Here is a 25,688-nt window from a genome sequence, read left to right as displayed (position 1 = left end):
GCAAGGGACACACGTGTCCTGTATAAGGGACACGGGGCCATATAGACCCCGTGCGAGGGACACACGTGTCCTGTATAAGGGACATGGGGCCATATAGACCCCGTGCAAGGGACATGGGGACACGGGGACCTTGTGTAAGGGACACAGACACCCCGTGCAAGGGACACACGTGTCCTATATAGGGGAGATCGGGCCATATAGACCCTGTGCAAGGGACATGGGGACACGGGAACCACGTGCAAGGGACACACGTGTCCTATATAGGGGACATGGAGCCATATAGACCCCGTGCAAGGGACACACGTGTCCTATATAAGGGACATGGAGCCATATAGACCCCGTGCAAGGGACACATGTGTCCTATATAAGGGACATGGAGCCATATAGACCCCGTGCGAGGGACATGGGGACACGGGGACCTCGTGCAAGGGACACAGACACCCCATGCAAGGGACACACGTGTCCTGTATAAGGGACATGGAGCCATATAGACCCCGTGCAAGGGACACACGTGTCCTGTATAAGGGACATGGAGCCATATAGACCCCGTGCAAGGGACACACGTGTCCTGTATAAGGGACATGGAGCCATATAGACCCCGTGCAAGGGACACACGTGTCCTGTATAAGGGACATGGAGCCATATAGACCCCGTGCAAGGGACACACGTGTCCTGTATAAGGGACACGGGGCCATATAGACCCTGTGCAAGGGACATGGGGACACAAAGACCTCGTGTAAGGGACACAGACACCCCGTGCAAGGGACACACGTGTCCTATATAAGGGACATGGAGCCATATAGAGCCCGTGCAAGGGACACACGTGTCCTATATAAGGGACATGGGGCCATATAGACCCCGTGCAAGGGACACACGTGTCCTATATAAGGGACATGGGGCCATATAGACCCCGTGCAAGGGACACACGTGTCCTATATAAGGGACACGGGGCCATATAGACCCTGTGCAAGGGACACACGTGTCCTCTATAAGGGACACGGGGCCATATAGACCCCGTGGAAGGGACACACGTGTCCTCTATAAGGGACATGGGGCCATATAGACCCCGTGCAAGGGACACACGTGTCCTATATAAGGGACATGGGGCCATATAGACCCCGTGCGAGGGACACACGTGTCCTATATAAGGGACATGGGGCCATATAGACCCTGTGCAAGGGACATGGGGACACAAAGACCTCGTGTAAGGGACACAGACACCCCGTGCAAGGGACACATGTGTCCTCTATAAGGGACACGGGGCCATATAGACCCCGTGCAAGGGACACACGTGTCCTATATAGGGGACATGGGACCATATAGACCCCGTGCAAGGGCCACACTTGTCCTATATAGGGGACATGGGGCCATATAGACCCCGTGCGAGGGACATGGGGACACGGGGACCTTGTGTAAGGGACACAGACACCCCGTGCAAGGGACACACGTGTCCTGTATAAGGGACATGGGGCCATATAGACCCCGTGCGAGGGACACACGTGTCCTGTATAAGGGACATGGGGCCATATAGACCCCGTGCGAGGGACACACGTGTCCTGTATAAGGGACACGGGGCCATATAGACCCCGTGCGAGGGACACACGTGTCCTATATAAGGGACATGGGGCCATATAGACCCCGTGCGAGGGACATGGGGACACAGGGACCCCGTGCGAGGGACACACGTGTCCTGTATAAGGGACATGGGGCCATATAGACCCCGTGCAAGGGACATGGGGACACGGGGACCTTGTGCAAGGGACACACATGTGTCCTATAGAAGGGACACGGGGCCATATAGACCCTGTGCAAGGGACATGGGGACACGGGGACCTCGTGTAAGGGACACAGACACCCCGTGCAAGGGACACGCGTGTCCTATATAGGGGAGATTGGGCCATATAGACCCTGTGCAAGGGACATGGGGACACGGGAACCACGTGCGAGGGACACACGTGTCCTATATAGGGGACATGGGGCCATATAGACCCCGTGCGAGGGACACACGTGTCCTATATAAGGGACATGGGGCCATATAGACCCCGTGCGAGGGACACACGTGTCCTGTATAAGGGACATGGGGCCATATAGACCCCGTGCAAGGGACACACGTGTCCTATATGGGTGACATGGGGCCATATAGACCCTGTGCAAGGGACACACATGTCCTACATAAGGGACACGGGGCCATATAGACCCTGTGCAAGGGACATGGGGACACGGGAACCACGTGCAAGGGACACACGTGTCCTATATAGGGGACATGGGGCCATATAGACCCTGTGCAAGGGACATGGGGACACAGGAACCACGTGCAAGGGACACACGTGTCCTATATAGGGGACATGGGGCCATATAGACCCTGTGCAAGGGACATGGGGACACGGGGACCCCGTGCAAGGGACACACATGTGTCCTATATAGGGGACACGGGGCCATATAGACCCCGTGCAAGGGACACACGTGTCCTGTATAAGGGACATGGGGCCATATAGACCCTGTGCAAGGGACACACGTGTCCTATATAAGGGACATGGAGCCATATAGACCCCGTGCGAGGGACACACGTGTCCTATAGAAGGGACATGGAGCCATATAGACCCCGTGCGAGGGACACACGTGTCCTATAGAAGGGACATGGGGCCATATAGACCCCGTGCGAGGGACATGGGGACACGGGGACCTCGTGCAAGGGCCTCAGACCCCCCGTGCAAGGGACACACGTGTCCTATATAGGGGACATGGGGCCATATAGACCCCATGCAAGGGACACACGTGTCCTATATAAGGGACACGGGGCCATATAGACCCTGTGCAAGGGACATGGGGACACGGGGACCTCGTGCAAGGGACACACATGTGTCCTATATAGGGGACACGGGGCCATATAGACCCCGCGCAAGGGACACGTGTGTCCTATATAAGGGACACGGGGCCATATAGACCCCGTGCAAGGGACACACGTGTCCTATATAGGGGAGATGGGGCCATATAGGCCCCGTGCAAGGGACATGGGGACACGGGGACCTTGTGCAAGAGCCACAGACACCCCGTGCAAGGGACACACGTGTCCTATATAAGGGACATGGAGCCATATAGACCCCGTGCGAGGGACACACGTGTCCTATATAAGGGTTCAGGGCCATATAGACCCCGTGCGAGGGACATGGGGACACAAAGACCTCGTGTAAGGGACACAGACACCTGGTGCAAGGGACACACGTGTCCTATAGAAGGGACACGGGGCCATATAGACCCCGTGCGAGGGACACACGTGTCCTATATAAGGGACACGGGGCCATATAGACCCCGTGCGAGGGACACACGTGTCCTATAGAAGGGACATGGGGCCATATAGACCCTGTGCAAGGGACACACATGTCCTACATAAGGGACATGGGGCCATATAGACCCTGTGCAAGGGACATGGGGACACGGGAACCACGTGCAAGGGACACACGTGTCCTATATAGGGGACACGGGGCCATATAGACCCCATGCAAGGGACATGGGGACACGGGGACCTTGTGTAAGGGACACAGACACCCCGTGCAAGGGACACGTGTGTCCTATATAGGGGAGATCGGGCCATATAGACCCTGTGCAAGGGACATGGGGACACGGGAACCACGTGCGAGGGACACACGTGTCCTCTATAAGGGACATGGAGCCATATAGAGCCCGTGCAAGGGACACACGTGTCCTGTGTAAGGGACTTGGGGCCACGTAGACCCCGTGCAAGGGACATGGGGACACGGGGACCTCGTGTAAGGGACACACGTGTCATGTATAGGGGACATGGGGCCATATAGACCCCATGCAAGGGACATGGGGACACGGGGACCTTGTGTAAGGGACCCAGACACCCCGTGCAAGGGACACGCGTGTCCTATATAGGGGAGACGGGGCCATATAGACCCCGTGCGAGGGACACACGTGTCCTGTATAAGGGACATGGGGCCATATAGACCCCGTGCGAGGGACATGGGGACACGGGGACCTTGTGCAAGGGACACAGACACCCCGTGCAAGGGACACGCGTGTCCTATATAGGGGAGACGGGGCCATATAGACCCCGTGCGAGGGACACACGTGTCCTGTATAAGGGACACGGGGCCATATAGACCCCGTGCAAGGGACACGTGTGTCCTATAGAAGGGACATGGGGCCATATAGACCCCATGTGAGGGCCACACCTGTCCTATATAGGGGACACGGGGCCATATAACCCCCGTGCGAGGGACCTGGGGACACGGGGACCTCGTGCGAGGGCCACAGCCCCCCCCCCCCGTGCAAGGGACACGCGTGTCCCATACGAGCGTTCCAGGGGCCGGGGGGGGACACGGACACACAGAGACCCCGCGCAAAGGCCGTGTCGTGTGTCACGTCCCGTGGCCGTGTGCGTGTCCCTCCCCGGTGGCCGTGTGTCCCCCCCTGGTGTCCGTGTCCCCGTGACCCCCCCGTGGCCGTGTCCCCCCCCCCGTGGCCCCACTCACGGTCGCTGCAGCCGGGCCCCCCGTAGCCCGTCATGCTGCAGTCGCAGGCGAAGCCGTCCCACTGCTGCAGGCACACGCCCTGGTTGGCGCACGACTCCTCCGTGCACGTCGTGCTGGGGCCTGCGGGGGGGGGACACACACACACACCGGGGGGGGGGTCACTCGTGGGGGGGGGGGGGTGTCCCCTCAGACCCCCCCCCCCCCCCCCCACCTTGCACCCCTCTATCCCCCTCCTGCACCCCCGGCTGCGGTTCTGCGCCCTCGTGCGCCCTCGTGCATCCCCCCCTGAACACCCCCCCACCCCCATAACCCCCCCCCCACCCCGATATCCCCCCCCGCACCCCCTGCCCCCCCCGCACCCACATATCCCCCCCCCGCACCCCCATAACCCCCCCCTGCACCCCCACAGTGCACCCCCAGCTGCATCTGTGCGCCCTCGTGCACCCTCGTGCATCCTTGTGCATCCCCCCCTGAACACCCCCCCACCCCCATAACCCCCCCCCTGCACCCCCTGGCCCCCCCCGCACCCACATATCCCCCCCCCCGCACCCCCATTTCCCCCCCCCTGCACCCCCCAGTGCACCCCCAGCTGCATCTGTGCGCCCTCGTGCAACCTCGTGCATCCTTGTGCATCCCCCCCTGAACACCCCCCACCCCCATAACCCCCCCCGCACCCCCTGGCCCCCCCCGCACCCACATATCCCCCCCCCCGCACCCCCATATCCCCCCCCTGCACCCCCCCAGTGCACCCCCAGCTGCGTTTCTGCACCCTCGTGCGCCCTCGTGCATCCTCGTGCATCCTTGTGCATCCCCCCCTGAACACCCCCCCACCCCCATAACCCCCCCCTGCACCTCAATATCCCCCCCTGCACCCCCTGGCCCCCCCCGCACCCACATATCCCCCCCCCCGCACCCCCCCAGTGCACCCCCGGCTGCGTCTGTGCGCCCTCGTGCGCCCTCGTGCGTTCCCCCTGCACCCCCCCGCACCCCCATGACCCCCCCCTGCACCCCCCTGGCCCCCCCCGCACCCGCATATCCCCCTCACCTCCTCTCCAGACCCCCTCAGCCCCCCCCAGCCCCCCCCAAGTCCTCCAAGCCCCCCTCCAGACCCCCCCCCCGGCCCCCCGACCCCCCTCAGCCCCCCTCCCCTCCCCTCCAGACACCCCCCCCCCGCCTCCCAACCCCCCCTCAGCCCCCCCTCAGCCCCCCCCAAATCCCCCAAGCCCCCCTCAGCCCCCCTCCCCTCCAGACACCCCCCCTCGGCCCCCCAACCCCCCTCAGCCCCCCCAGCCCCCCCAAATCCCCCAACCCCCCCTCAGCCCCCCTCCCCTCCCCTCCAGACACCCCCCCTCGGCCCCCCAACCCCCCTCAGCCCCCCCCAGCCCCCCCAAATCCCCCAACCCCCCCTCAGCCCCCCTCCCCTCCCCTCCAGACACCCCCCCCCGCCCCCCAACCCCCCCTCAGCCCCCCCAGCCCCCCCCAAATCCCCCAAGCCCCCCTCCCCTCCAGACACCCCCCCTCGGCCCCCCAACCCCCCCTCAGCCCCCCCCAAATCCCCCAACCCCCCCTCAGCCCCCCTCCCCTCCCCTCCAGACACCCCCCCCCGCCCCCCAACCCCCCCTCAGCCCCCCCAGCCCCCCCCAAATCCCCCAAGCCCCCCTCCCCTCCAGACACCCCCCCTCGGCCCCCCAACCCCCCCTCAGCCCCCCCCAAATCCCCCAAGCCCCCCTCAGCCCCCCTCCCCTCCCCTCCAGACACCCCCCCCCCGCCCCCCAACCCCCCCTCAGCCCCCCCCAGCCCCCCCAAATCCCCCAACCCCCCCTCAGCCCCCCTCCCCTCCAGACACCCCCCCCCGCCTCCCAACCCCCCCTCAGCCCCCCCTCAGCCCCCCCCAAATCCCCCAAGCCCCCCTCAGCCCCCCTCCCCTCCCCTCCAGACACCCCCCCCCCGCCCCCCAACCCCCCCTCAGCCCCCCCCAGCCCCCCCCAAATCCCCCAAGCCCCCCTCACCCCCCCCCCCTCGGTCCCCCAACCCCCTCACCCCTCCGACCCCGCCCCCCCCCCGGCCCCCCCCGCCCCCCCCTCACCGTCGCAGCCCCTCTGGACGTGTCCCACCCGCTGCAGCGCGTCCCCCAGCAGGTCGGGCAGGCGGCCATTGAGGTCCAGGGAGGCCAGGCAGCCCTGGAACCCCCCCCGCGACGCCACCAGCTTGGGCAGCCGCCCCAGCAGCCCCTTGCTGACCCCCCCGATGTAGAGCTCCCCTGGGAGGGGGGTGTGGGGGGGGGGGGGTGTCACCCAGGGGTGGCCCGTAGGGACACTCACCCCAGGTGGGCACACCCCCCCCCACCAGCCTCCATGGGTGACACACACACCCCCCCCCCCATATATATCCCCCCCCGGGTGCACACCCCTGTATTTATCCCCCCCCCCATGGGTGCCCCCCCCATGTATAAACACCTATGGATGCCCCCTTCCCCATGTATAGACCCCCATGGGTGCCCCCCCCATGTATAAACACCTATGGGTGCCCCCTCCCCCATGTATAGACCCCCATGGGTGCCCCCCCCCATGTATAAACACCTATGGGTGCCCCCTCCCCCATGTATAGACCCCCATGGGTGCCCCCCCCATGTATAAACACCTATGGGTGCCCCCTCCCCCATGTATAGACCCCCATGGGTGCCCCCCCCCCATGTATAAACACCTATGGGTGCCCCCTCCCCCATGTATAGACCCCCATGGGTGCCCCCCCCCCATGTATAAACACCTATGGGTGCCCCCCCCCATGTATAAACACCTATGGGTGCCCCCCCCATGTATAGACACCCATGGGTGCTCCCTATGGGTGTCCCCCATCCATTACCCCCCCCATGGGTGCCCCCCCCCCATGTATAGACCCCCATGGGTGCTCCCTATGGGTGCCCCGCATCCATGACCCCCCCACCCCGCGGATACCCCCCCCATGTGTACCCCCTACGGGTGCCCCCCATCCATTATCCCCCCACCCCATGGATACCCCCCCCCACGTGTACCCCCTATGGGTGCCCCCCATCCATCCCCCCCCATGGGTGCCCCCCCCCCATGTATAGACCCCCATGGGTGCTCCCTATGGGTGCCCCCCATCCATTACCCCCCCACCCCACGGATACCCCCCCCATGTGTACCCCCTATGGGTGCCCCCCATCCATTACCCCCCCACCCCGCGTATACCCCCTCCATGTGTACCCCCTATGGGTGCCCCCCTTCCATTACCCCCACCCCATGGATACCTCCCCCCCCCCCCACCACCACCCATGGGTGCCCCCCCCTGCCCCGGCTCACCCTTGAGGTCGAGGTTTCGGGCGCCCTGGCCGTGCTGGGTGACGGGGCGCCCGTCCACCCGCAGCCCGTGGAGGGTGCCCCCCTCCCGGGCCACCGACACCTCGTGCCAGCGCCCGTCGTGCAGCGGCTGCTCCGAGTTCCCCTTCATCAGCGAGGGGCCGTCGCCCAGGTCGAACACGTAGTGGATGTACCTGCGGGATGAAGGGGGCGGGGCCTGAGCCGGGGGGCGGGGCCTCGGGAGAGGGGGCGGGGCCTGAGCCGGGAGGCGGGGCCTGAGGCGGGGCGGCGACACCCTGGAGTCAATGGGATAATGCAGGGACCTTGGGCTGGGGGGCGTGGTCTGGGTTAAGGGGGCGTGGTCTGGGTCGAGGGGAGGGGCCTGGGTCGAGGGGGTGGGGTCTGATCCAAGGGGGCGGGGCCTGAGCCGGGCAGGGGCACCCCCAAGTCAATGGGATAATGCAGGGACATGGGGTTGGGGGCGTGGTCTGGGTTAAGGGGGCGTGGTCTCGGTCGAGGGGAGGGGCCTAGGTCGAGGGGGTGGGGTCGATCCAAGGGGGCGGGGCCTGATTCGGGGGGGCGGGGCCTCAGTCGGGCTGGGGGGGGCCCCCAAAAGCAATGGGGTAACGCAGGGCTGAGATAAGGGGGCGTGGTCTGAGCCAAGGGGAGGGGCCTGGGTCAAGAGGGCGGAGCCCTGAGCCTGGGGGCGCGGTCCGAGCCAAGGGGGAGGGGTCCAGGTTGAGGGGGCGTGGCCTGAGCCAGTGGGGGGGGCCCCCAAGCCAATCAGATCATCCAGGCACATGGGGGGGCGTGGCCAATGGTGGGCGTGGTCTGAGCCAAGGGGGGGCGGGGCCTAATCCGGGGGCGGGGCCTCATGGGCAGGGGTGGGCACCCTGGGGGATGGGAACCCTGTGGGCTCCGGGAGGTTCCGGGGTCCCCAAGGTCCCCAGGGCCCCCCACGGTGTCCCCAAGGACCTCACGGGGTCCAGGAGGTCCCCGAGGTCCCCAGGAGCCCCCCGGTGTCACCAGGGTCCCCAGAGACCTCACGGGGTTCAGGAGGTCCCCACGACCTCCCTGGTGTCACCAAGGTTTGAGGAGGTTCAGAAGGACCCCAAGGTCCCCAGGAGCTCCCCAAAGTCCCCAGGATCCCCCAGGTGTCCCCAAGGTCCCCAAGGACCTCACGGGGTCCAGGAGGTCCCCGAGGTCCCCAGGATCTCCCTGGTGTCCTCAGGTGGTCCCCAAAATCCTACGAGGTTTAGAAGGTCCGTAACGTCCCCAGGACCCCGCAGTGTCCCCAAGGTCCTAATGAGGTTTAGAAGGTCCCCAGGACCTCACTGGTGTCCCCAAGGTCCTACAACGTTGAGAAGGTCCCCAAAGTCCCCAGAACCTCCCTGGGGGTCCCCAAGTTCCTACAACCTTGAGAAGGTCCCCAGAGTCCCCAGAACCTCCCTGGGGTCCCCAGGTGGTCCCCGAGGTCCAAGGAGGTTCAGGAGGTCCCTGAGGCCTCCAAAGTCCTCAGGATCCCCCTGGTGTCCCCTAGGGAGGTTGAGAAGGTCCCCAAGGACGCTAGGACCTCCCTGGTTTCCCCAGGTGGTCCCCAAGGTCTGAGGAGGCTCCGAAGGTCCCCAAGGTCCCCAGGATCTCCCTGGTGTCCCCAAGGTCCTACAACGTTGAGAAGGTCCCCGAGGTCCCCAGGACCCCCCTGGTGTCACCAAAGACCTCATGAGGTTCAGGAGGTCCTACGAGGTCGTGAAGGTCCTCGAAGTCCCCAGAACCTCCCTAGTGTCCCCAGGTGGTCCCCAAGGTCTGAGGAGGTTCAGGAGGTCCCCAGGAAGTCCCCAAAATCTCCAGCATCCCCCTGGCGTCCCCAAGGTCCTAATGACATTTAGGAGGTCCCCAAGACCTCCCTCATGTCCCCAGGTGGTCCCAAGGTCCGAGGAGGCTCAGGAGGTCCCCAAGGTCCCCAGGATCTCCCTGGTGTCCCCAAGGTCTGAGGAAGATGAGAAGATCCCCAGAGCCCCCATGACCTCCCTGGCATCCCCAAGTGGTCCCCAAGGTCCGAGGAGGCTACGGAGGTCCCCAAGGTCCCCAGGACCCCCCTGGCATCACCAAAGACCTCATGAGGTTCAGGAGGTCCTACGAGGTTGAGAAGGTCCCCAAGGACCCTAGGACCTCCCTGGCGTCCCCAAGTGGTCCCCAAGGTCCGAGGAGGCTACGGAGGTCCCCAAGGTCCCCAGGACCCCCCTGGCATCACCAAAGACCTCATGAGGTTCAGGAGGTCCTACGAGGTTGAGAAGGTCCCCAAGGACCCTAGGACCTCCCTGGCGTCCCCAAGTGGTCCCCAAGGTCCGAGGAGGCTACGGAGGTCCCCAAGGTCCCCAGGACCCCCCTGGCATCACCAAAGACCTCATGAGGTTCAGGAGGTCCTACGAGGTTGAGAAGGTCCCCAGAGCACCTATGACCTCCCCGGCATTCCCAGGTGGTCCCCAAGGTCCGAGGAGGCTCCAGAGGTCCCCGAGGTCCCCAGGACCATCCCGTCCCCCTCCCCGGTGACGCGTCCTCACCCCTTAACGAGCTCGACGACGAGGAAATCGTTGCCGTTGCCGCTGTTGAAGAGGATGAGGCCGTCGGGCGCCGTGGTCTTGAACTGGAAGAAGAGGTGCATGGAGGTGTAGGCCTGGAGGGTGGCCAAGGCCACGTAGGAACCCCGGCCACGGAAAGCCACCGGGTCGGCCACGATGGTCCGACGACCGAAACGGGCGTTGAGTTCGCAGGAGCTGATGTCCCCGTTCTTGCAGAGGTCCAGGTAGGGCAACCCATTGAAGAGGAGCCCGCTGAGGTGACCCAAGAAGTTGGAAGGGACCACGGCCAGGAACCGGCGCTCCGTCACGATGCCCGTCTCGATGTTGTGGAACTCCAGGCGGGTGTGGGCGCCCGACATCTGCCCTGCGGGGGGGTGGGGTGGGGTGTTGGGGAGTGAGGGAGGGTGGTGGGTGTCCCTGGGCACCCCTGGCCCCATGGATCTCCAGCCCCACGCGTCACGTCCTCGTGGACCTGCATCCCGTTGTACCGCGGCCCATTGGACCTGCGCCCGTGTCCTCATGGACCTCTGCACCCACCTCCCATGGACCTGCGCCCATGTCCTCATGGACCTCTGCACCCATGTCCTCATGGACCTCTGCACCTGTGTCCTCATGGACCTCTGCACCCACCTCCCATGGACCTGCGCCCATGTCCTCATGGACCTCTGCACCCGTGTCCTCATGGACCTCTGCACCCACATCCCATGGACCTCTGCACCCATGTCCTCATGGACCTGCACCTGTGTCCTCATGGACCTCTGCACCCATGTCCCCACCTCCCATGGACCTGCGCCCACGTCCCATGGACCTCTGCACCCACGTCCTCATGGACCTGCACCTGTGTCCTCATGGACCTGCACCCATGTCCTCATGGACCTCTGCACCCACATCCCATGGACCTGCACCCATGTCCTCATGGACCTGCACCTGTGTCCTCATGGACCTCTGCACCCATGTCCCCACCTCCCATGGACCTGCGCCCACGTCCCATGGACCTCTGCACCCACGTCCTCATGGACCTGCACCTGTGTCCTCATGGACCTGCACCCATGTCCTCATGGACCTCTGCACCCATGTCCCCACCTCCCATGGACCTGCACCTGTGTCCTCATGGACCTCTGCACCCACGTCCTCATGGACCTCTGCACCCATGTCCTCATGGACCTGCACCCATGTCCTCATGGACCTCTGCACCCACCTCCCATGGACCTGCGCCCATGTCCTCATGGACCTGCACCTGTGTCCTCATGGACCTCTGCACCCATGTCCCCACCTCCCATGGACCTGCGCCCACGTCCCATGGACCTCTGCACCCACGTCCTCATGGACCTCTGCACCCACGTCCTCATGGACCTGCACCTGTGTCCTCATGGACCTGCACCCATGTCCTCATGGACCTCTGCACCCATGTCCCCACCTCCCATGGACCTGCACCTGTGTCCTCATGGACCTCTGCACCCACGTCCTCATGGACCTCTGCACCCATGTCCTCATGGACCTGCACCCATGTCCTCATGGACCTCTGCACCCACCTCCCATGGACCTGCGCCCATGTCCTCATGGACCTGCACCTGTGTCCTCATGGACCTCTGCACCCGTGTCCTCATGGACCTCTGCACCCACCTCCCATGGACCTCTGCACCCATGTCCTCATGGACCTCTGCACCCATATCCTCATGGACCTCTGCACCCATGTCCTCATGGACCTCTGCACCCACCTCCCATGGACCTGCACCTGTGTCCTCATGGACCTCTGCACCCACGTCCTCATGGACCTCTGCACCCGTGTCCTCATGGACCTCTGCACCCATGTCCTCATGGACCTCTGCACCCACCTCCCACGGACCTGCACCCGTGTCCTCATGGACCTCTGCACCCACGTCCCCATGGACCTCTGCACCCATGTCCCCATGGACCTCTGCACCCATGTCCTCATGGACCTGCACCCATGTCCTCATGGACCTCTGCACCCACCTCCCATGGACCTGCGCCCATGTCCTCATGGACCTGCACCTGTGTCCTCATGGACCTCTGCACCCATGTCCCCACCTCCCATGGACCTGCGCCCACGTCCCATGGACCTCTGCACCCACGTCCTCATGGACCTCTGCACCCACGTCCTCATGGACCTGCACCTGTGTCCTCATGGACCTGCACCCATGTCCTCATGGACCTCTGCACCCATGTCCCCACCTCCCATGGACCTGCACCTGTGTCCTCATGGACCTCTGCACCCACGTCCTCATGGACCTCTGCACCCATGTCCTCATGGACCTGCACCCATGTCCTCATGGACCTCTGCACCCACCTCCCATGGACCTGCGCCCATGTCCTCATGGACCTGCACCTGTGTCCTCATGGACCTCTGCACCCGTGTCCTCATGGACCTCTGCACCCACCTCCCATGGACCTCTGCACCCATGTCCTCATGGACCTCTGCACCCATATCCTCATGGACCTCTGCACCCATGTCCTCATGGACCTCTGCACCCACCTCCCATGGACCTGCACCTGTGTCCTCATGGACCTCTGCACCCACGTCCTCATGGACCTCTGCACCCGTGTCCTCATGGACCTCTGCACCCATGTCCTCATGGACCTCTGCACCCACCTCCCACGGACCTGCACCCGTGTCCTCATGGACCTCTGCACCCACGTCCCCATGGACCTCTGCACCCATGTCCCCATGGACCTCTGCACCCATGTCCTCATGGACCTGCACCCGTGTCCTCATGGACCTCTGCACCCGTGTCCTCATGGACCTGCACCCGTGTCCTCATGGACCTCTGCACCCACCTCCCATGGACCTCTGCACCCACGTCCCCATGGACCTCTGCACCCATGTCCTCATGGACCTCTGCACCCATGTCCCCACCTCCCATGGACCTGCACCTGTGTCCTCATGGACCTCTGCACCCACCTCCCATGGACCTCTGCACCCATGTCCTCATGGACCTGCACCCGTGTCCTCATGGACCTCTGCACCCACATCCCATGGTCCTCTGCACCCACATCCCATGGACCTGCACCTGTGTCCTCATGGACCTCTGCACCCCTGTGCCCCTGTGCCCCTGTCCCCGTGTCCCCACGTCCCATGTCCCTGCACACCCGTGTCCCCATGGATCTACAGACCCATCTCCACGTGTCCCCGTGTCCCCGTGCACCCGTGTCCCCACGTCCCCATGCCCCCATGTCCCTGTGCCCCCATCTCCACCTGTCCCCGTGTCCCCGTGCCCCTGTCCCCATGTCCCCACGTCCCATGTCCCTGCACACCCGTGTCCCCATGGATCTACAGGCCCATCTCCACGTGTCCCCATGTCCCTGCACACCCGTGTCCCCATGTCCCCACGCCCCCATGTCCCTGTGCCCCCATCTCCACGTGTCCCCGTGTCCCCGTGTCCCCGTGTCCCCATGTCCCCGTGCCCCTGTCCCCGTGTCCCCACGTCCCATGTCCCTGCGCACCCGTGTCCCCATGGATCTACGGACCCATCTCCACCTGTCCCCGTGTCCCCGTGCCCCTGTCCCCATGTCCCCACGTCCCATGTCCCTGCACACCCGTGTCCCCATGGATCTACAGGCCCATCCCCACGTGTCCCCGTGTCCCCGTGCACACGTGTCCCCACGTCCCCACGTCCCTGTGGCCTCGTACACCCCCGTCCCCGTGTCCTGCGCGCCCACGTCCCCAAGGACCTGCCCCTCCCCGTCCGTCCCCCCCACCCCGTCCCCGTCCCCCCCCCGGCGCTGGCACCTTCCACGGTGACGTTGTCGACGGAGAGCTGGAGGCTGCGGCCGCGTCGCACCACGCGCACCGTGTGCCACTCGTTGTCGTCCAGCTTCTGCCCCGCGAACAGCGTCTCGGGGCCCTTGCCTGGGGGGGACAGACGGTGACACGCCACCCCCGGCACCCCCGTGACACCCGGTGACACCCAGTGACACCGCCTCACCAGGTGACGCCGTCACACTGGGCACCCGGGTGACACCAGCGACACACCACACCCGGGCACCCCCCTGACACCACCGCAACAGGCACCTGGGTGACACCGGTGACACCGGGTGACACCGCCACACTGGGTGACACCACCACACTGGGCACTCGGGTGACACCAGTGACACCATGATACCAGGTGACACCGCCACACCGGGCACCCGGGTGACACCGGTGACACCATGACACCAGGTGACAGTGCCACACCGGGCACCCAGGTGACACTGGTGACACCACCACACTGGGTGACACCACCACACCGGGCACCTGGGTGACACTGATGACACCACCACACTGGGTGACACCGCCACACTGGGTGACAACACCACACTGGGCACTTGGGTGACACCAGTGACATGATGATACCAGGTGACACCGCCACACCGGGCACCCGGGTGACACTGATGACACCACCACACTGGGTGACACCACCACACCAGGCACCTGGGTGACACTGATGACACCACCACACCGGGTGACACCGCCACACTGGGTGACACCACCACACTGGGCACTTGGGTGACACTGGTGACACCACCCCACCGGGTGACACTGCCACACCGGGTGACAGTGCCACACCAGGCACCCCTGTGACACCATGACACCAGGTGACACCGCACTGCCGGTGACACCGGGCACCCCCAGTGCCACCAGGTGCCACCGCGTGACACCGGGCACCCCTACGTGACACCAGGGAGCGGGTGACACCGCGACACGCCAGGCACCGCCAGCTGACACCGGGTGACACCGGCCGCCCCCACGTGACACGGGGTGACGCCATGACACCGGGTGACGCAGTGACGCAGGACAACACTGGGCACCGGGTGACACAGGGTGACACGGGGTGACACGGGGTGACACCGCGCAGGCGTCTGCAAACCCCCCCCCCGCACGCAGGCCCCGCACACCCACACGCCTCGCACACGCCTCGCACACGCCTCGCACACGCGTGCCCGGAACGGCCCTCGCACACGCACACGCTCCCGCACGCGGGGGTCGCGCACGCGGGGGTGACACACGCAGGGGGTGACACACGCCGGGGGTGACACACGCGGTCCCGCCGCGTGCACGCCCACACGCGTGTGCTCCCCTTGCACGCCCGCGCACGTCCCTCCCAGCCCCTGGGGACACGCGTGAACCGGGGACACGTTGGGGACACGGGGAGGGAAACGGGGCCCGGGGGGGGCGGGGGGGAGGGGGGGATGCATGCAGCGAGCGCGGGTGCCCGCGCAGCACACGCGTGTGCGCGGCTGCGGAACACGGGCACACGCGTGTGCAGCCCTGCCCGGCTGCGTGTCCCGACGTGCGTGTGTGTGAACACGCGTGTGCTCACGCTACGCCCCCCCCCCCCCGGATGCCTGGGTCCCTCGTGCGACACGTCCTCGTGCACGGGAACACCCCCCCCCCCCAGGGGTCCGGACACGTGTGTTACACGCGTGTGCGTCCCACCACCCCCCCCTTCCCCCCGCCGTGCACACACGTGTGTCCTCGTCACCACCACCCCCCCCCCACCCCGGTGAGCGTGAAAACACGAGGCCTTGCACACGCGCGTGTCTGGGGGGGGGTCACCCAGGTGGCCAGGGGGGACCAGGGGGGGTCCCAAGTGTCCGGAGGGGGGGGGCGGGTCAGACCCTATAGGGGGCTCAGGCATCTTGGGGGGGGGACATGCCGGTGTCTGGGGGGGGTCAGACCCCAGAGGGGACCCAGGCATCTTGGGGGGGGTCACCCAGGTGTCTGGGGGGGACGAGGGGGGTCCCAAGTGTCCTGGGGGGGGCTGGTTCAGACCCCATAGGGGGCCCAGGAGTCCGGGGGGGGACACTCAGGCGTCTGGGGGGGGTCCCAAATGTGCGGGGGGGCGGGTTCAGACCCCATAGGGGGCCCAGGAGTCCGGGGGGGGACACTCAGGTGTCTGGGGGGGGTCCCAAGTGTCCGGACGGGGGGGGTGTCAGACCCATAGGGGGCCCAGGGATCCAGGGTGGGGGGTCCCAGGTGTCCGGGGGGGGGAGTCAGACCCTATAGGGCACCCAGGTGTCCGGGGTGGGGGGTCCCAGGTGTCCGGGGGGGACGAGGGGGGGTCCCAAGTGTCCTGGGGGGGGCTGGTTCAGACCCCATAGGGGGCACAGGCATCTTGGGGGGGGGGACACTCAGGTGTCTGGGGGGGTTCCCACGTGTCTGGGGGAGGTCAGACCCCAGAGGGGACCCAGGTGTCTGGGGGGGGTCCCAAGTGTCCGGAGGGGGGGTGTCAGACCCATAGGGGGCCCAGGAGTCCAGGGGGGGGACACTCAGGTGTCTGGGGGGGGTCCCAAGTGTCCGGACGGGGGGGGTGTCAGACCCATAGGGGGCCCAGGCATCTTGAGGGGGGGGTCACCCAGGCATCTGGGGGGGTCCCAGGTGTCCGGGGGGGGGTCAGACCCCAGAGGGGACCCAGACGTCCAGGGTGGGGGGGTCCCAGGTCTCTGGGGGGGTCACAAGTGTCCGGAGGGGGGGGGTCAGACCCATAGGGGGCCCAGGCATCTTGAGGGGGGGGTCACCCAGGCATCTGGGGGGGTCCCAGGTGTCCCGGGGGGGGGGTCAGACCCCAGAGGGGACCCAGACGTCCGGGGTGGGGGGGTCCCAGGTCTCTGGGGGGGTCCCAAGTGTCTGGAGGGGGGTTGTCAGACCCATAGGGGGCCCAGACATCTTAAGGGGGGGTCACCCAGGCATCTGGGGGGGTCCCAGGTGTCCGGGGTGGGGGGTCAGACCCCGGAGGGGACCCAGACGTCCGGGGAGGGTCTCAATTGTCTGGGGGGGGGCGGGCTCAGACCCCATAGGGGGCCCAGGCGTCCGGGGGGGGCACTGAGGTGTCTGGGGGGGGTCCCAGGTGTCTGGGGGGGGGGTCAGACCCATAGGGGGCCCAGGCATCCAGGGTGGGGGGTCCCAGGTGTCCGGGGGGGGTCCCAATTGTCCGGGGGGGGGGAGTCAGACCCTATAGGGCACCCAGGTGTCCGGGGTGGGGGGTCCCAGGTGTCCGGGGGGGGACGAGGGGGGGTCCCAAGTGTCCTGGGGGGGGCTGGTTCAGACCCCATAGGGGGCACAGGCATCTTGGGGGGGGGGACACCCAGGTGTCTGGGGGGGTTCCCACGTGTCTGGGGGGGGTCAGACCCCAGAGGGGACCCAGGTGTCTTTGGGGGGGTCCCAATTGTCCGGGGGGGGCAGGTTCAGACCCCATAGGGGGCCCAGGAGTCCAGGGGGGGGACACTCAGGTGTCTGGGGGGGGTCCCAAGTGTCTGGAGGGGGGGGTGTCAGACCCATAGGGGGCCCAGGCATCTTGAGGGGGGGTCACCCAGGCATCTGGGGGGGTCCCAGGTGTCCGGGGTGGGGGGTCAGACCCCAGAGGGGGCCCAAGAGTCCGGGGGGGGACACTCAGGTGTCTGGGGGGGGTCCCAAATGTCCGGGGGGGGTCCCAGGTGTCGGGGGGTCAGGGGGGGACACGCAGGCGTTGGGGGGGGGTCAGGGGGACGCAGCCAGGCGTGGGGGGGTCGGGGGGGGGTGACACTTACTGGGGTGGCAGCCCACGCGCACGCAGTCTGGGGAGAGAAGAAGCAGGATCAGGCCCTTCGCAGCCGCAGCCGGTGTCAGCGCCCCGGGGACGAGGGGGGGGCCGGGGGGTGCGAGGTGCCAGCGGGACTGGGACGGGACTGGGACGGGACTGGGATGGGGACGGGACTCAGATGGGGACTGGGATGGGACTGGGATGGGGAAAGAGATGGGACTGGGATGGGACTGGGACTGGGATGGGGACAGGGATGGGACTGGGATGGGACTGGGATGGGGAAAGAGATGGGAGTGGGATGGGGACAGGGACTGGGATGGGACTGGGATGGGACTGGGATGGGGACAGGACTCAGATGGGGACTGGGACGGGACTGGGACGGGACTGGGATGGGAGTGGGATGGGACTGGGATGGGGATGGGATGGGACTGGGACGGGACTGGGATGGGGACAGGACTCAGATGGGGACTGGGATGGGACTGGGACTGGGATGGGGAAAGAGATGGGACTGGGACGGGACTGGGATGGGACTGGGATGGGAGTGGGATGGGACTGGGATGGGGAAAGAGATGGGAGTGGGATGGGGACAGGGACTGGGACTGGGACTGGGATGGGGATGGGGCTCAGATGGGGACTGGGATGGGACTGGGACTGGAATGGGGAAAGAGAAGGGACTGGGACAGGACTGGGATGGGGCTGGGATGGGGAAAGAGATGGGAGTGGGATGGGGACAGGGACTGGGACTGGGACTGGAACGGGACTGGGATGGGACTGGGATGGGGACAGGGTTGGGGACTGGGATGGGACAGGGACTGGGACGGGACTGGGATGGGGACAGGGACTGGGATGGGACTGGGATGGGGACAGGGACTAAGACGGGACTGGGATGGGACTGGGATGAGGATGGGATTGGACTGGGATGGGGACAGGGACTGGGAGGGGACTGGGATGAGGATGGGATGGGACTGGGATGGGACAGGGACTGGGATGGTACTGGGATGGGGAAAGAGATGGGACTGGGATGGGACTGGGACTGGGATGGGGACAGGGACTGGGATGGGACTGGGATGAGGATGGGATTGGACTGGAATGGGGACAGGGATTGGGATGGGATTGGGATGGGACTGGGATGGGACAGGGACTGGGAGGGGACTGGGATGGGACTGGGATGAGGATGGGATGGGACTGGGATGGGGACAGGGACTGGGAGGGGACTGGGATGGTACTGGGATGGGACTGGGAGGGGACTGGGAGGGGACTGGGCCGGGGCTGGGGGGTGCTGGGGGGTCTGGGTGCTCTCGGGGGGGGGGGGGGGGGGGTGGCACCTCGCGGGGGGGTCCCCGGCCACCTCCTGGGGCCCAGCCCGGGGGGGGGGGGCGGGATGGGGCCCCCAGGGCTGGGCCCCCCCTCGTCAACCGCTGCGGGGCGGGGGGGGGCACATGCGCCGGGACCCACGGGGGGGGCGGCCATGGGGGGTCCCCAAACTCCTGGGGGGGTCCCCAATCCCATGGGGGGTCCCCAAGCCCCTGGGGGGGGTCCCCAAAAATATGGGGGTTCCCCAACCCCATGGGGGGGTCTCCAACCCCTTGGGGGGGGTCCCCAATACCATTGGAGGGGTCCCCAACCCGCTGTGGGGGGGTCCCCAGTAATATGGGGGGGTCCCCAATCCCATGGGGGGGTCCCCAATAGTATGGGGGGGGTATTTCCAACCCCTTGGGGGGGGTCTCCAACCCCTTGGGGGGGTCCCCAATACCATGGGGGGGGTCCCCAATATTATGGGGGCTCCCCAACCCCTTGGGGGGGTTCCCCAATCCCGTGGGGGGGTCCCCAACCCCTTGGGGGTGTCCCCAAAAATATGGGGGTTCCCCAACCCCATGGGGGGGTCTCCAACCCCTTGGGGGGGTCCCCAATACCATTGGGGGGGTCCCCAACCCGCTGTGGGGGGGTTCCCAATAATATGGGGGCGTCCCCAATCCCGTGGGGGGTCCCCAATACCATTGGGGGGGTCCCCAACCCCTTGGGGGGGGTCCCCAATCCCGTGGGGTGTTCCCGAACCCCTTGGGGGGGTCCCCAATAATATGGGGGTTCCCAAACCCCTTGAGAGGGGGTCCCCAATCCCGTGGGGGGGTCCCCAATACCATGGGGGGGTCCCAAACGCCTTGGGGGGGGATGTCCCCAATAATATGGGGATTCCCGAACCCCTTGGGGGGGGTCCCCAATACCATGGGGGGTCCCCAACACCCTGGGGGGGGTCCCCAATATTATGGGAGCTCCCCAACCCCTTGGGGGGGTTCCCCAATCCCGTGGGGGGGTCTCCAACCCCTTGGGGGGGTCCCCAATACCATTGGGGGGGTCCCCAACCTGCTGTTGGGGGGGGTCCCCAATAATATGGGGGTTCCCAAACCCCATGGGGGGGTCCCCAATCCCATGGGGGGGTCCCCAACCCACCTGGGGGGGGTCCCGGCGCTGTGCCCCAAAGGCAGCGGGGGGGGTGACGAAGGCTCCAAACCCGGGGAGGGGGGGACACGATGGGGGAGGGCGGGGGGGGGGGGACACCCGATGGGGACAGGGGGGACCCGAGTCGGCTCTGGTGACGCCCCCCCCCCCAATAGGCGCCAATTTGGGGACCCTGGTTTAGGGGTTTGGGGGTTGGGGGGGGGAGGAGCTCAGGTGCAATTTTGAGGGGGGGGGACCTGGCCCAGTTTGGGGTCTCGGGGCGGGGGGGGGGGGAGGGAAATCTGGTGACCCGGGCACCATTTGGGGGCCACGGGCATCGATTTGGGGACGTTTTTGGGATCTCAGGCACCATTTTGGGGTCCCAGGAACCGTTTTGGGGTCCCAGGCATTGATTTGGGGACAGTTTTGGGGTCCCAGGCACCATTTTGGGGTCCCAGGCATGGATTTGGGGATAGTTTTGGGGTCTCAGGCACCATTTTGGGGTCCCAGGCATGGATTTGAGGACAGTTTTAGGGTCCCAGGCACCATTTTGGGGTCCCGGGCACCACTTTGGGGACAGTTTTGGGATCCCAGGCACCCTTTTGGGGTTCCAGGCATCAATTTGGGGACAGTTTGGGGGTCCTAGTCACCATTTTGGGGTCCCAGGCACCCTTTTGGGGTCCCAGGCATTGATTTGGGGATAGTTTTGGGGTCCCAGGCACCATTTTGGGGTCCCAGGCATCAATTTGGAGACAGTTTTGGGGTCCCAGGCACCATTTTGGGGTCCCAGGCATCGATTTGGGGACATTTTTCGGGTCTCAGGCACCATTTTGGGGTCCCAGGAACCGTTTTGGGGTCCCAGGCATTGATTTGGGGACAGTTTTGGGGTCTCAGGCACCATTTTGGGGTCCCAGGCATGGATTTGGGGACAGTTTTAGGGTCCCAGGCACCATTTTGGGGTCCCGGGCACCACTTTGGGGACAGTTTTGGGATCCCAGGCACCATTTTGGGGTTCCAGGCATCAATTTGGGGACAGTTTTTGGGTCCTAGTCACCATTTTGGGGTCCCAGGCGTCGATTTGTGGGCAGTTTTGGGGTCCCAGGCACCATTTTGGGGTCCCAGGCGTGGATTTGGGGATAGTTTTGGGGTCTCAGGCACCATTTGGGGGTCCCAGGCATGGATTTGGGGACAGTTTTAGGGTCCCAGGCACCATTTTGGGGTCCCGGGCACCACTTTGGGGACAGTGTCGGGATCCCAGGCACCATTTTGGGGTCCCAGACATTGATTTGGGGATAGTTTTGGGGTCCCAGGCACCATTTTGGGGTCCCAGGCATCAATTTGGAGACAGTTTTGGGGTCCCAGGCACCATTTTGGGGTCCCAGGCATCGATTTGGGGACAGTTTTGGGGTCTCAGGCACCATTTTGGGGTCCCAGGCACCGTTTTGGGCTCCCAGGCATTGATTTGGGGACAGTTTTGGGGTCACAGGCACCATTTTGGGGTCCCAGGCACCATTTTGGGATCCCAGGCATCAATTTGGGGACAGTTTTGGGGTCTCAGGCACCATTTTGGGGTCCCAGGCATGGATTTGGGGACAGTTTTAGGGTCTCAAGCACCACTTTGGGGTCCCAGCCATCGATTTGGGGATGGTTTTGGGATCCCAGGCACCATTTTGGGGTTCCAGGCATCAATTTGGGGACAGTTTGGGGGTCCTAGTCACCATTTTGGGGTCCCAGGCACCATTTTGGCGTCCCAGGCATCGATTTGTCGGCAGTTTTGGGGTCCCAGGCACCATTTTGGGGTCCCAGGCACGGATTTGAGGATAGTTTTGGGGTCCCAGGAAGCGTTTTGGGGTCGCAGGCATGGATTTTGGGACAGTTTTGGGGTCCCAGGCACCGCTTTGGGGTCCCAGGCATGGATTTGGGGCTGGGTTTGATGTCCCGGGCGCCATTTTGGTGTCACCGTAGCCGAGTCGGGCCCCGCTCGGGGGACCGTTTTCGGTGCCTTTTGGGCAGGGGTCGGGGGGTGACGGGTGGCGGGGGGGTGGGGAGGGGGGTGGGGGTGTCTCACCCAGGTTGAGGGTCAGCTTCATGCGCCCCCCGTCCAGCTCCAGGCGCAGCGTGTCGGCCGACTGGCGGGAGGTGGTGGCCAGCACCAGGCCGTAGGCCCGGGGCGACATGAAACGCAGGGCCACGTCCTCGGCCTCCGTCTGCGCCGCCCCCGGCACCAGCACCTTCAGGTACATGCTGCCGTCGTAGCTCAGCACCGCCGCCTCTGCCGGGGGGGGACGACAGCCCTGTCACTGCCCGCCGTGGGGGGGGACAGCCCTGTCACGGCCTACTATGGCGGGGACAGTCCTGTCATGGCCGACCATGGCGGGGAAAATGGTGCCCCAGGGCTGGAGACACCCTGGAGACCCCCATCCCCAGGGGGGACAGCCCTGTCACCGCTCGCCATGGGGGGGGGACAGCCCTGTCACTGCCCGCCATGGCGGGGGACAGCCCTGTCAGCATCCGCCATGGGGGGGGACAGCCCTGTCATGGCCGACCATGGCGGGGAAAATGGCGCCCCAGGGCTGGAGACACCCTGGAGACCCCCATCCCCAGGGGGGACAGCCCTGTCACTGCCCACCATGGGGGGGGACAGCCCTGTCACTGCCCTCCATGGTGGGGGGGACAGCGCTGTCATGGCCTACCATGGCGGGGACAGTCCTGTCATGGCCGACCATGGTGGGGAACATGGCGCCCCAGGGCTGGAGACCCCCCCCAGAGACCCCCCCCATCCCCAGTGGACCCAGGTGTCTGGGGGGGGGATCCAGGTGTCCGGGGTGGGGGGGGGTCCAGGTGTCCAGGGACCCCCTCCCTCCCCAGGGCCAACCCCCCCAGCCACGGGACCCGGGTTTCTGGGTACCCCCTTTCCCAGGGGTCCCAAATAGCTGGGTGCCCCCTCCCAGGTCTCCCCCCGCCCCGAGAGGGGACCGGGGTGTCCGGGTCCCCCCTTTCCCACGTCTCCCCCCCCCCCCCCCAAAGAGGGACCCAGGGGTCCAGGTGTCCAGAACCCCCCTCCCTCCCCAAGGCCAACCCCCCCCCCGTGCCCCCCCAGGGGACCTGGGTGTCCGGGTCCCCCCTTTCCCACGTCTCCCCCCCAAGGGGGACCCAGGGTTCCGGGATGGGGGGGGGCCCAGGTGTCCAGAACCCCCCTCCCTCCCCAAGGCCAACCCCCCCCCCCCCGTGCCCCCCCAGGGGACCCGGGTGTCTGGGTACCCCCTTTCCCAGGGGTCCCAAATATCTGGGTCCCCCCTTTCCCACGTCTCCCCCCCCGCCAAGGGGGACCCAGGGGTCCAGGTGTCCAGAACCCCCCTCCCTCCCCAAGGCCAACCCCCCCCCCCGTGCCCCCCCAGGGGACCCGGGTGTCTGGGTACCCCCTTTCCCAGGGGTCCCAAATATCTGGGTCCCCCCTTTCCCACATCTCCCCCCCCCCAAGGGGGACCCGGGCAACCGGTGGGGGGGGGGGTGTGTGTGACACAGGCATCCGGGGGGGTGTGTGACCCCCACTTTCCGAGTTGGGGGGGGGGAGTGGGGGGTGTGTGCCCCCCGCCACGACCCACCGGTCTCGCAGCGGGGTCCCAGGTAGCCGGTGCCCAGGCAGTCGCAGACGAAGCGGTTCCAACCCTCGCGACAGACCCCCCCGTGACGGCAGGGCCCGCTGGCGCAATGGCGGGGGGGCTCCCGGGCGCAAAAAGGGGTGACCCCCGGGGCCCCCCGGGCTTCGGCCAAACGTCGCACGTCCCAGCTGCGGCCGTCCACGAAGAGGTCGCGCAGGCAGCCCACGTAGCCGTAGCGCAGGAAAGCCGTCCAGAGCTCGGGGGGCAAAGGGGGGCCCGGCCCCCCCCCCTCGGGCAACCCCCCCAGGTAAAGCTCCGAGTCCAGGTCCAGCACCTCGTTCTCCCCGCTGGCCAGGAAAGGGGTGCTGCGGCTGTTCACCGACACCAGGCCTGGGGGGGACACGGGGACATCAGGGGACGTTAGGGGACATTGGGGACGGGGGGGGGCATTAGGGTATATGGGGACATGGGGACACTGGGGGACACGGGGACATGGGGGGGACATGGGGACATTGGGGTGCTGCGGCTGTTCACCGACACCAGGCCTGGGGGGGACACGGGGACATCAGGGGACGTTAGGGGACATGGGGACGGGGGGGGGCATTAGGGTATATGGGGACATGGGGACACTGGGGGACACGGGGACATGGGGGGGACATGGGGACATTGGGGTGCTGCGGCTGTTCACCGACACCAGGCCTGGGGGGGACACGGGGACATCAGGGGACGTTAGGGGACATTGGGGACAGGGGGGGCCATTAGGGTATATGGGGACATGGGGACACTGGGGGACACGGGGACATGGGGGGGACATGGGGACACGGGGGCGTCAGGGGACTTAGGGGACATGCGGACATGGGGGACGTGGGGGGACATGGGGGGAGAGGGGGACATTGGGGGCCATTAGGGTATATGGGGACATGGGGGGACATGGGGACGTTGGGGGACGTGGGGGGACATGGGGACGTTGGGGGACATTAGGGTATATGGGGACATGGGGGACATGGGGGGACATTGGGGGACATTACGGTTTATGGGGACACGGGGGGACAGGGGGATATTAGGGGACATGGGGATATTGGGGGACATGGGGACATTGGGGGACGTGGGGGGAGAGGGGGGGAGAGGGGGACATTGGGGTATATGGGGACATGGGGGGACATGGGGACATTGGGGGACATTAGGGTATATGGGGACATGGGGACACTGGGGGACACGGGGACATGGGGGGGACATGGGGACATTGGGGTGCTGCGGCTGTTCACCAACACCAGGCCTGGGGGGGACACGGGGACATCAGGGGACGTTAGGGGACAGGGGGACATGGGGACACCGGGGGACATTGGGGGACATTGGGGGACGTTATGGTATACGGGGACATGGGGGGACACGGGGACATCAGGGGACATTAGGGGACATGGGGACATGGGGGGATATGGGGACATTGGGGGACGTGGGGGGACATTAGGGTATATGGGGACATGGGGACACTGGGGGACACGGGGACATGGGGGGGACATGGGGACATTGGGGTGCTGCGGCTGTTCACCGACACCAGGCCTGGGGGGGACACGGGGACATCAGGGGACGTTAGGGGACATTGGGGATGGGGGGGGGCATTAGGGTATATGGGGACATGGGGACACTGGGGGACACGGGGACATGGGGGGGACATGGGGACATTGGGGTGCTGCGGCTGTTCACCGACACCAGGCCTGGGGGGGACACGGGGACATCA

The 25,688-nt window shown here is 66.0% G+C and overlaps 1 protein-coding gene across 1 annotated transcript in view; it reads right to left on the bottom strand.

Annotated features, from left to right (window-relative positions):
• LOC141737161 (neurexin-2-like) overlaps positions 1-24,340 on the bottom strand; it is a gene marked incomplete at its 5' end in the record, with an annotated part of 60,044 nt that extends 35,704 nt beyond the window's left edge. The window contains 8 exon segments of the mRNA XM_074571799.1: positions 4,497-4,616; positions 6,583-6,756; positions 7,817-8,007; positions 10,378-10,759; positions 14,144-14,263; positions 17,920-17,946; positions 22,417-22,620; positions 23,954-24,340. Coding sequence (XP_074427900.1) covers positions 4,497-4,616; positions 6,583-6,756; positions 7,817-8,007; positions 10,378-10,759; positions 14,144-14,263; positions 17,920-17,946; positions 22,417-22,620; positions 23,954-24,340 — 1,605 coding nt within the window.
• Between the last annotated feature and the right edge of the window lie 1,348 nt (positions 24,341-25,688).

This window comes from Larus michahellis, unplaced genomic scaffold (assembly GCF_964199755.1).
Source record: "Larus michahellis unplaced genomic scaffold, bLarMic1.1 SCAFFOLD_383, whole genome shotgun sequence".
NCBI lineage: Eukaryota > Metazoa > Chordata > Aves > Charadriiformes > Laridae > Larus > Larus michahellis.
The sequence above is the reverse complement of the archived record's forward strand: the minus strand, read 5'-3'. Positions and strand labels throughout refer to the sequence as shown.